We start from the raw sequence: 12,589 nt of genomic DNA on the forward strand, positions 1-12,589 counted from the left end.
AGGAATTATAGACCAGTTAGCCTAACATTTGTTGTAAGAATCTAGTTACCAGTTACTAGAATCTACAACTGAGTATATAATTAAGTGGCTGAGCACACTGACTGATCAAAGGGGATCTGTAAAGCACTAGTCATGTCTGACTAAACTGATTGCAAATTTTGTAAAGGTGACTGATGGCAGGTGAATGTCTATGGATGTTAATTATATGAACTTCCAGTAGACCCTCATCAGGGCTAAAGCCTTAGAGACAGAGATGAGGGATAATGGGCAGTAACTCTAATTGACGGGGTGTGAGTAAACATCTGTGGGGGCATTTTATTAACAACTGGATGATGGTCCACATAACTAGATATTCAATTAAAGCAAAATACTGCAGATGTTGAAAATCTGAATTAACAGAAACTACTAGAAAAATTCAGCAGGTCTAACAGCATCTATGGAGAACACTGTTTTATCGACCCCTCTTACCACATTTTGATTTGATTTTTGACAAGTTTCTGTTGCTTTTTGTTATTTTTGGGCAGTGCCCCTACCAGGAGTGGCCCCTTTTAATTTATCCCCGAGTTTGTGTCTGATATTCTATTACGTTGATTGGACCCAAAAGATATCTATGGAGAATGAGAAAAAGATATCTATGGGAGAATCGGCAGGGGGCCGCGCGAGTCCCATCACACCACCCCAGCACCTGCACGCAATTCTCCCCCCCAGCCGGCGCGACGTGAATCACGGCTGCCCGCTGGGAGAATCGCCGCACGCCGGTTGCAACGGGCGAGCGGCGATTCTCCGGCCCAGATGGGCCGAGCGGCCTGCCCAACACGACGGGTTCCCGCCGGCGCCATCCACACCTGGTCGCTGCCGGCGGGAACAGCACGGGAACGCTGGGGGTGGGGCGGTGGGGAGAGGGGGGATCCTGCGCTGGGGGGGCCTCAAAAGGGGTCTGGCCCACAATCGGTGCCCACCGATCGGCCTCTCTGAAGGAGGACCTCCTTTCCTCCGCCGCCCCGCAAGATCCATGTGACAGCTTCTTGCGGGACGGCCTCGGGGAGGATGGTGCCCGCGCATGCACGGGTTGGTGTCGGCCAACTCACGCATGCGTGGGGGACGTCATTTACGCGGCGCCGGCCGCGTCATTTACACGGTGCTGCTTTTACGCAGCACCAAGGCCCAGCATGCGTAAATGACGTGACGCCGTTCCTAGCCGCCTGGGGGCAGGAGAATAGGGGGCTGGGAGCGGGCTCCGAAACACTCCGGTTTTTCACTCCTGCGTCGGGACTTAAGTCTCCCGATGGGAGAATTGCGCCCAGTGTGTTATTACACTGAATGTTGAGTAGAGGTGACTGCAAGTGCCTAATCAGAAGAGGAGATGCTGTTTCTCAAGTTTGCGTTGAGCTTAACGGGAATGTTGCAGCAGGCGAAGGACAACTTTTGACTATGAAGTCTGTCCCCTGGCGAGTGTCGGTCTATGGAGCTGATCTTAATTTTGCCATTAATACCTACTCTGGACCGAAGCCTTTGTTTCTTTACACCAGATTACAAAGATAGGGAAGGAGCAAAGTTATGGAAGGATTCAAAAGCAATGATGATAATTTATTTTAAACAAGGTGTTGTTTAGCCTCAGTACTATGTAATTATGGGGTTTCATTAAAAAGAAAAAACACAGGACTGAATGAATTTTCTAAATCCTGACTAGTTTTTGCCCCCCTCTGTACATTTTAAGGGCCTTAGGGTCTCTGCTGGAAATTGGGTTGAAGTGGGCAAGTAATTGAACGACGGACAAAATAATAATTTAAAAAGCCACTTAAAGGCAAAAATGATGCGGGAAGTGAGGAGAGAAAATGCTGGATGAACTCAGCAGGTCTGGCAGCTCCCCCCCCCCCCCCCCATCAGTCCTGCCGAGTTCACCCCCTCGTTCTTGGTTTTTAATTTATAACTAAATCAAAAAATGAAAGACCCTCTTTCTTCTTCTACCTGCCATTCCGTCTGCCTTGCCGGGAGGAGAGGTGCGGTCTGTGTGAAGAGCAGGACGGGCTGCCTGCCCTCTGTGCCGGGCAGTTAGCCGCCGTTGCCTGGGTAACGGGGCCTACCGAGGCCGGGCGCAGGGTCATGGTGCGCTGGCCGCTGCTGTGGGCGAGGCGCGGGGAGGCGGCGGCGGCTCTGCTGAGCCGCTACCGGGGCAGCCTGGCCCCCGGCCGCGGCTGCTCCTCCTCCTCCTCGGGCTCCCGGGGCCCCGACATGGACGAGCTGCTCCGCCGCACCGTGGCCGCCCTGCCGCCCTACGAGAGCCGCGGCATCTCGCCGGCGCTGCGGGAGGGCCCGAGCCAGGAGTTCGTGGACTTTTACCGGGCATTGGAAACCGACGGGAGGGCGGCCCTCCTCACCAAGCTGGCGGCCGACTACGGTGCCGACCACGGCCTGGTGTCCCAGCTGTGCGGCCAGGTGACCGAGGGCCGGGACGTGGACGCCTTGCTGCAGGCCGAGGCCAGGCTGCGGTACTCGCTGACTCCTCGGTATAAACTGCTCATCGGCCACATCTGCCGCCTGGAGGGCGGGGTGAAGTTCCTTGTCGACCTGCGGGCGGATATCTTGCAGCTCCTGCAATCTCAATCTGCAGACAGCCCGCAGTTGAGGGTAAGGGAAGAGAAAAACAATACTTGCATTCATGTGGCGCCTTTCATGGACACTGAACGTCTCAAAGTTCAAATGAAGTACATGTAGTCTTAGAGCTTCACAGCACAGAAAGAGGCCCTTCGGCCCACCCTGTCTGTGGCAGTCATCAAGCATGGCAGCAAGGTATGGTTTGCGCAGTTGCTTCACCGCGCCAGGGACCCAGCCTCGATTCCCGGCTTGGGTCACTGTGCGGAGTCTGTAGGTTCTCCCTGGGTCTGCGAGGGTTTCCTCCCACAAGTCCCGAAAGACGTGCTTGTTAGAAGAATTGGACATTCTGAATTCTCCCTCCGTGTACCTGAACAGGAGCCGGAATGTGTCAACTTGGGGCTTTTCCCAGTAACCTCATTGCAGTGTGAATATAAGCCTACTTGTGACACTAATAAAGATTATTATTATGCATCCTAATCTCATTGTCCAGCACCAGGTCCATAGCCTTGTATGCTATGGTGTTTCAGGTGCACATCCAAATGCTTCTTAACTGTTCAGAGGTTTCCCGCCTCCACCACCCTTTCAGGCAGCGAGTTTGATTCCCACCACCCTCTGGGTGAAACAAAGAGAAAATGCTGGAAAATCTCAGCAGGTCTGGCAGCGTCTGTAGGGAGAGAAAAGAGCTAACGTTTTGAGTCCAGATGACCCTTTGTCAAACCAGTCTTCTCTGCTCTAAGGAAGGATGCCGGGTGAAGTGTAATCACTGTTGTGTGAAATACAGTAGCTAAATTGTGCTTGCTGTAAGGAGCAACTCATTTTGGTTGCGGGATTAAATATTAGCCAGGATACAGGGGATAATAAAAGTAGAAGCAAATTACTGTGGAAACTGGAAATCTGAAATGAAATGAAATAAAATAAAATGCTGGAAAAACGCTGCAGGTCATGCAGCATCAGTGAAGAGAGAAACAGAGTTAATATTTCAAGTCTCTTCTCCAGAGCTGAAGTGAGGGAGAAAAGTAATGGATGCTATACTGTTTCATTGGGGGTGGAGGAGAGTAGAAGGTCTGACATAGGTGGCAACTAGGAGAGATTTGACTTAGAGATAACTCCCCTGCGCTTCTTCCAAAATAATGCCAAAGGATCTTTTGCATCCACTCAAGCAAGCGGATGCGGACTCAATTTAACATTTCATCTAAAAGACAGCACCCATGGCATTCCCTCCGGATTGCACTGGAGTGTCACAATCTTGGGGGGGGCAATTATGCATCCACATTCACCACGAGTGTAAATGGTAACACGGGTGCAAAATCTTGCAAGAGTCGGGAAACTAGATTCTCGTCAGCGAGATCTCGTTTCTGATTTTCCTTGTCCCTCGCTGGTGACGTAAAGAGGTTCTATGAATTTACATATTATTAAAGTGCCATATGATTTCACCCCCCACTGAATATTCAAACCTCGTTGTTGCAGTGCCAGCCTGTGCCAGGGGACAGTGCCATGGGTGGGGCCTCTAGGGAGCTAATCGGGAGTGGGAAAGTGCTAAGGGCTTTGAAGAGGAGGACTTGGTAGTGATAGGGGGAGCAGGCAGTGATAGGGGGACGGCAATGCAGGAGGGGGGACCTGGCAGTCAGGGGGGAAATGATAGCGATACTGCCGCAATGCTTGTGCAGTGGAGGGGTATTGGGAGCCCCTGATAATTGTGCGGCGGGGGTGAGGGGGCAGTCAGGCGTTCCACCACAGTGCTGATTGGGGCACCCTTTAAAGGTGACGCCCCCTGTCCCAGTCTCTGGAGCAGGCTTGCTGGCTGTGTCAGGCCCTGCCCACCAGACTAACTGTGTAAGCCAAGCCCCCTGATTTTCTTCTGTGAGAGTGGCTCAAGATGTGGTCTGAAAACTTTGCAATGTATCTGGAGAGTTACACACTGGTTTTCAGTTATGATCTGACGCTGACTAATTATGGGAAAATTCCACCTTAGATTTGTATCCCTGTGTGCTCAAGCCCTGGACTGGAATTTGAAAGTTGAATCTTTTGACTCAGTAGCAAATAAGCTATTCACGGAGCCACCATTGTCACTGAGAAATGTGGAGTGCATGCACCCCAGTCGTTCCAGAAACAAGACACTGATATGCGAGGAATATGGGTGGAGGAATGGCGAGTTACCAAAGATCTTAATCAGCCATAACTAGCTGTGAGAATAAGTGAGTTTAAGGTGCACATCATTTATTTTTGTACAAAAACAAACAGCAATTTGTGGCAAGAAATGAAATTAAATGAAATGAAAATCAGGGGGTATGCCATGAGTAGGAAATCACCACAAGTTGCTGGAAAATTTGTCACTCTGTCATTAACTTCACAAAAGCCAGAGCTTGTCAATCTACCCCATGAATTCAAATGCTGTAAAATTAGCACTTCTAAAACAAATATAATTTCACTGCAGAGGCATTGGGCTGGCATTTCATTGTGAGGACCCTTTTATCCTAGGAAATATATTCCAGAATCAATAAGGGGGGTTAGACTATATTCAATAATGAGCCAGTTTAGTTAATCTTTGCAGCACAATTATCATGACATGGAATTCAATGTCAGGTTTGAAAAGCAGAAACTTAACACAATTGCTGAGATTCTTGATCTTGTCAAAGCTAACAACAGGATGGGATATAGATATAGGGGCAGCACGGTAGCACAAGTGGATAGCACTGGGGCTTCACAGCGCCAGGGCCCCAGGTTCAATTCCCCACTGGGTCACTGCGGAGTTTGCACGTTCTCCCTGTGTCTGCATGGGTTTCCCGAGGTGCTCCGGTTTCCTCCCACAGTCCAAAGACGTGCAGGTTAGGTGGATTGGCCATGATAAATTGCCCTTAGTGACCAAAAAGGTTAGGAGGGGTTATTGGGTTACGGGGATAGGGAGGAAGTGAGGGCTTAAGTGGGTCGGTGCAGACTCGATGGGCCGAATGCCCTCCTTCTGCACTGTATGTTCTATGTTCTAGGTAGAGGACAACAAACTGGTTAAATCTGTAATCAGGTAAAAGGACAACTTGTTATCGTCCCCTTAGGAACACGGTAACATAGGAATTAGGAGCAGAAGTAGGCAATTCAGCCCTTCGAGCCTGCTCCGCCATTTAATCAGATCATGGCTGATCTCTTCCCGGTCTCAAATCCACCTCCCCACCTGTTCCCCATATCCCTTTCACCCATTTTTCTTAAATCTGAAATTTATCTGTCTCTCTCATGAAACCATTTAATGATTCGGACTCCACTGCACTATTGGGCAGCGAGTTCCACAGATTCACCACACTCTGTGAGAAGTCGTTCCTCCTCATCTCAGTTTTAAATCTATTGCCTCTATATAATAATAATTTTTAGTGTCACAAGTTGGCTTACATTAACACTGCAATGAAATTACTGTGAAAAGCCCCTAGTTGCCACATTCCGGGCCCTGCTCAGTGACATGGAGGGAGAATTCAGAATGTCCAATTCACCTAACAAGCACGTCTTTTGGGGTTAGTGGGAGGAAACCGGAGCACCCGGAGGAAACCCGTGCAGACGCGGGGAGAACTCCGCACAGACAGTGACCCAAGCAGGGAATTGAACCCGGGTCCCTGGCGCTGTGAAGCCTCAGTGCTCACCACTGTGCTAAGTCTGTGACCTCTTGTTCTCGGTTGCCCCACAAGGGGGAACATTTGGTCTCCATTTACTTTATCAATCCTTTTTAGTATTTTATATACCTCGATCAGATATCCTCTCATCCTTCTAAACTCCAGTGTGTATAAGCCCAAACTGTTTATCTCTCCTCATTTGTCAACCCCTTCATCCCTGTCAACACCTTCATCCCTGGAATCAATCTGGTGAACCTCCTCTGAACTGCTTCCAATACTACTACATCCTTCCTCAAGTAAGACCAGGGATGTACTTCTGAGGCTGTAAAATACTCTGGTCAGACCCCATTTGGAGTATTGTGAGCAGTTTTGAGCCCCATATCTAAGGAAGGATGTGCTGGCCTTGTAAAGGGTCCAGAGGAGGTTCACAAGAATGATCCCTGGAATGAAGAAATTGTCGTATGAGGAACGTTTGAGGACTCTAAATCTGTACTCGTTGGAGTTTAGAAGGGTGAGAGGGGATCTTATTGAAACTTACAAGATACTGCGAGGCCTGGATAGAGTGGACGTGGAGAGGATGTTTCCACTTATAGGAAAATCAAGAACCAGACGACACCATCTCTGACTAAAGGGACGATCCTTTAAAACAGAGATGAGGAGGAATTTCTTCAGCCAGAGGGTGGTGAATCTGTGGAACTCTTTGCCACAGAAGGCTGTGGAGGCCAATTCACTGAGTGTCTTTAAGACAGAGATAGATAGGTTCTTGATTAATAAGGGGATCAGGGGTTATGGGGAAAAGGCCGGAGAATGGGGATGAGAAAATATCAGCCATGATTGAATGGCGGAGCAGACCCGATGGGCCAAGTGGCCTAATTCTGCTCCTCTGTCTTATGGTCAAAACTGGACACAATACTCCAAATGTGGTCTCACCAACACCCAAAAGTCTCTACTTTTATACTCCAGTCCTTTTGCAATAAACGCTAACATTCCATTTGCCTATCTTATTACATTTGTACCTGCATACAGACTTTCTGCGATTCATGAACGAAGGCACCCAGATCCCTCGCCCAGACGCATTTTGAATCTTTCCATTTAGATAATTGGTATTAGAGAGCAGCACGGTAGCACAAGTGACTAGCACTGTGGCTTCACAGCGCCAGGGTCCCAGGTTTGATTCCCCGCTGGGTCACTGTCTGTGCGGAGTCTGCACGTTCTCCCTGTGTCTGCGTGGGTTTCCTCCGGGTGCTCCGGTTTACTCCCACAGTCCAAAGACGTGCAGGTTAGGTGGATTGGCCATGCTAAATTGCCCTTAGTGTCCAAAAGGTGAGGAAGGGTTATTGTGTTACGGGGATAAGGTGGAAGTGAGAGCTTAAGTCGTTCGGTGCAGACTCGATGGGCCAAATGGCCTCCTTCTGCACTGTAAAAAAAAGTGGGCAGCACGGTAGCATGGTGGTTAGCACAATTGCTTCACAGCTCCAGGGTCCCAAGTTCGATTCCCGCTTGGGTCACTTCTGTGCGGAGTCTGCACGTTCTCCCCGTGTGTGCGTGGGTTTCCTTCGGGTGCTCCAGTTTCCTCCCACAGTCCAAAGATGTGCAGGTTAGGTGGGTTGGCCATGCTAAATTGCCCTTCGTGTCCAAAATTGCCCTTAGTGTTGGGCGGGGTTACTGGGTTATGGGGATAGGGTGGAGGTGTGCAGTTGGGTAGGATGCTCTTTCAGAGAGCCGGTGCAGACTCGATGGGCCGAATGGCCTCCTTCAGCACTAAATTCTATGATAATAATTTCCCTGACTATGTTTTCGGCCAAAATGGATAACCTCGCACTTATCCACATTAAACTCCACCTTCCAAATTTTGGCCCAATCTCCTAGCCTATCTATATATGTCTGGAACATCAGTATCTCCTCACCAGTTGCCTCCAAAACCCACCAAAGCAGATCAGAGGTGGCCAAAGAACGACCAAGTGGCGAGGCAGGCTGGTTGGAACAGTGGTTCTCTGGGGTTTTGTTTCAGTTTTTTGATTGCGTTTTAAGCCCTTCTAGCCCTTGCCCCTCACATCTCATCACCCTCCCAACCCCTCCCCATGACAACTCCAAGATCACATGTCAACTCAGGGCCATCTCGTGCCCTCCACCCACTCCTCATGGCTCCTTCCAGCTCAAATGCCAACTAATATCACCACCATGCCAATTCACCAGTCTACCCTTGTGTAGCCAACAAACTGCAGTAACAATGAAGTGTGAAACACCCACTCTTTGAAAAAACGGGTGTCTCAGCAAACCAATTAAAATGTAAATCAAACAGATCATTAAAGTATTAATAACAGAAGCTTTATGCAATTCACACCTCTTAATCCATGCAAATACACATTGGGACATTGACAAGAGATAACAGAACAATTTGCACAAAGATGCCAATCAAGCAAAGTCATCAGTTCTGTCCAAATGCGTAAACAACCTCCACTCACATGATATATTTATGGGCCTGGGCTCTCCACCTAACATGTATAATGAGGCTTTATTGAAGGGACTAGGACAGATATAAAAATCAGCAAAGGAGGGCAAAAAAGAGAGAGAGTAAGTGTTACAAGAATAAAATATGAAAAGAAACTTGAGGGATATCAAGATTAATATAAATTATTTGCAATTATATTTGAAAGTAGTAGTTAAGAGTAATGTCAACGCAAATTTATGTAATATTGAAAGTGAAGGTATATGGGAAGGGCATGCTTTTCGAACAATTACTTTGTGTCAGTCTCCACAGTAGAGTAAGGGAATAATCTCCCTGACCGAGCATGCTAACGAATAATGAATCAAGGACTGCAACTTCCTAAAGTTTTTTCTAAACAAGATTATTAGAAATTAGCTGATGCTTTATTAATGACCTCCCAGAGCATACACAATTAAGCACTGGTCCCATTAGATTGGAAACTTGCAAATATATCACCATTATTTAAGGAAGATAAGACAGAAACCAGCAAGTTATAAGTCTGTCCTAACATCTGGGGCGCGATTCTCCGCTCCCTCGCCGGTTTGGAGAATCGCCTGGCGCGCCATTTTTCCCCGCGACGCCGGTCCGATGCACCCAAGTGGCGGGAACGGCCCCGTCGAGTTCTGCGCGGCGCAGGCCGGGGAATCGCCTGGGACACCCAAAATGGCGATTCTCCGCTACACCCGCTATTCTCCTGCCCGGATGGGCCGAGCGGCCTGCCCAAAAAGACGGCTTCCCGCCAGCGCCATCCACACCTGGTCGCTGTCAGCGGGAAAAGCGCGGGAGCGCTGTGGGGGGGGCGGCCTGTGGGGGGGCGAAGGGGTTCTTTCACTGGGGTTGCACTCAAAAGGGGTCTGGCCCGCGATCGGTGCCCACCGATCAGCGGGCCGGTCTCTCTGAAGGAGGACCTCCTTTCCTCCGCGCCCCGCAAGATCCATCCGACATCTTCTTGCGGGGTGGCAACCACGCATGCGCGGGTGACGGCAGTTAGGCGGCGGATGACACGGCACCGCTTTTATGCGGCGCCAATGCCCGGTGCGCGCTGACGACGCTGCTTTAGCGACTCGCCCCCCCCGAGTTTCTCGCGGCCCCGATCCTAACCCATTTTTGGGCCCTGAATTGTTCGAGATCGGGGCGGGTTCGTGCCGTCGTGAGCCTCGACGGCGTTCACGATGGCGTGGGCACTTAGTTGCGGGAGCGGAAAATCGCGCCCCTGATGTGAGCAGGTTAGTAGCACATATGATTAAGAATTGAAATACTTGAAGAAATTTGAGCTGATTACAGACCCAATCATGGATTTGCAAAGGGTAGGTCATGTCTAATGAATTGGATATTGAGGAAGTTCCTACAATAATCGAGAAATACCAATGGATGTGATTTATGTGGACTTCCAGAAGAGTCATGAAATTGATGGTAGATTATTGATCTGGTTATATGATTAGTTAAGAGGTAGCAACAGTGAGTGGATTTGTACTGGAATTGGAACAAGATGACTTGTGTTGTCCCACAATAATTGACTGAGTGCAGTAAAGGGTTTTCTTTTCGGCACTTCCCATATGGTAAGTCCCCTGCCCATCACTGGGTGTATATCAGTGGTGATGAGTAAGGCACATAGCTTTAATTGCCCATTTAATGGCCTCAATTGGCAGTGGGGCAGGAAGGCCGTCCACAAGTCTTCCCGCCATGGACATAATCAGGGCAGTGACAGGAAGGTGCCAGGCCCACCTACCTACCTGATTAAATGCGCTCCCCTCCATCAAACTTGCCATGGGGATGGTGTTAAATTCCTCCCAGTCTCTGGCCCAATAAAGGAACAGTTGAGACCCTGTAGTCTCATTCCTACAGACAGATTAAATCGTTCTTAGATTTTAAACTTAATACTTTTCTTACTTTCCCTATCTCAGTTTTCCCTCTCTCAATTCCATATTTCTTCCCCTAACTTTATTTATGTTTTGGTATCAAATTCTAATTCATCCTATTTTCCTCTCCATCATTCTTCTATTTCTCTATCCTTAAATCCCATTGTCTAAGGCAACAGATTGTTTGTCCCATTATTCACAAAGTTCCCAGATGGCCCATTGTGCTCACTGCTGTTATCAATTCGCATTTCCAGCAATTTGTGGTGCAATCATTTTTCGAATTGAAGGGTAAGAAAACAGAAATCAAACTCGAGAGACATGCTGAAAGATGCCCTGCTCAAGCAAATTCTTGTCCATTAATTAGCTCGCACTATAAAGTCCCTACCGCAGTGAAAATCAGTGCAAATATTAGCGTGTTATATTAGTAATGTTTGTTACCACATTCATGGGAAGTTATTTTAGAATTTTAACTAAATTTTAATGGGTTAATGCTTCTGTCAAAATGGGTGATGTAGGTATCCAGAGCTGTGGAACCGAGAATTAATGGGTATTTGAGGAACAGGGAATAATAGAATGGTTGCAACAGAGAAGGAGTCACTCAGCCCATTGTGTCATGCTAGATCTCTGTGAGAGCAACTAAACTAGTCCCAATCCCCTGCCTTTTTCTGTAGCATTGCTGCTCTTACCCTTCAGATAATTAGGCAATTCCCTTTTGAAAACCAAGATCGAATCTACCTCCACCACACTCTCAATGAATGCATTCCAGTTCCTAAATATTTTCCACATACTGCCTCTGGTTTATTCCTAGTCACTTTGAATCAGCGTCTTCTGGCTCTTGACCCTAACACTTTCTCCCCATCTAGTATATTCTGCCCAGATCCCTCATGATTTTGAACAGCTCTATAAAGTATGCTATCAACCTTCTGTACTTTAAGGGGAACAGCCTCAGCTTCTCCAGTTCCCCCCTCATAACTGAAGTCCCTGATCCCCGGAACCATTCTCATAATTCATTTGCTGCACCCTCTCCAATGCCTTCATATCCTAAAGTATGCTGCCCATAATTGAAAACAGGAACCCAGTTAAGGCGGAATTGGTGTTTTACAAAGGTTCATCATAACGTAAGTAAGCAAAATACTGCAGATGCTAGAATCTCATTCTTCCTCCCAAAATATATTACTTCACACTTTTGCTGCATTACATTTCATCATACTCATGTGCAGGCTCTGAGGTTGGTCTCTGAGGATATGCAACTCTGGGTGAGAAAGTTGAACCTACACTGCTGTGCTTTGTGCTAACATGCGGAACATGGTCCTCTTTACAAGCATTGATGACATGAGTGGCAAATTTGATGGAATCTGCAGGAGATCCCTATCTGAATTAGAGATTGCAGCTGCGGTTCTGGAAGCAAATGGGGATGGAATGAAATGCCTCTGAGATTGTAATTTCCATATCATGTCTTGGGGCTTTCAGAACCTGATAGTTGCTTTTAGACCAGCCATTATGTTGATACCTGGGGCCAGAGGTCGAGGACTCAGTGGATTGAGAATGACTAGTATCCACATGCTTGATACTACTGTCTCCTCAGACCTCTAGCTTTCCCTTTCAAAGTACCATGCCCATTGGGGGAAAGCAGCTCTGGTTCAGATAGCTGTATAGGGTTCCATTGCACTATGGAGAACAAGGAAGTTTTCCTGGTGTTGTGACCAACAGTTTTTCCTCGGCAAACAATGCCAAAACTGAATACTTGGTCCCCCCCCCCAGCCCGCTCCTAGATCCTCAAGAGGAGGCTGGGAGGAAGGGGGATTTACAATCGGTGGAACAGTGGGTTTGCTGTGCCTGCCACCTACCTTCTGCACCTAGGAACGTGGCCTCTGTAAAGGGCTTGAGCCCCTCCTGGAAAGCACCCTGTTACCTATGGAGGACTGCATTCACTGGATGATCCTCCCCCCTATTCTCTCCCAATTGACCAATCCTCCAAACCTCTCACTGAGGCCTTCCTGACGCTGCTTAACTTTACTCCAGGCCTCCTTGATGGTCGCTGGTCCAGGACCTGC

At 48.3% G+C, this 12,589-nt stretch overlaps 1 protein-coding gene across 1 annotated transcript in view; it reads left to right on the forward strand.

Annotated features, from left to right (window-relative positions):
* The first annotated feature begins 2,060 nt into the window (after nucleotides 1–2,060).
* Nucleotides 2,061–12,589, forward strand: part of mlycd (malonyl-CoA decarboxylase) — a 69,097-nt gene continuing 58,568 nt past the window's right edge. The window contains exon 1 of the mRNA XM_072517914.1: nucleotides 2,061–2,628. Coding sequence (XP_072374015.1) covers nucleotides 2,104–2,628 — 525 coding nt within the window. The 5' untranslated portion in view covers nucleotides 2,061–2,103. The remainder of the gene's footprint in view (nucleotides 2,629–12,589) is intronic.

Source organism: Scyliorhinus torazame, chromosome 10, assembly GCF_047496885.1.
Source record: "Scyliorhinus torazame isolate Kashiwa2021f chromosome 10, sScyTor2.1, whole genome shotgun sequence".
Taxonomy (NCBI): Eukaryota; Metazoa; Chordata; class Chondrichthyes; order Carcharhiniformes; family Scyliorhinidae; genus Scyliorhinus; species Scyliorhinus torazame.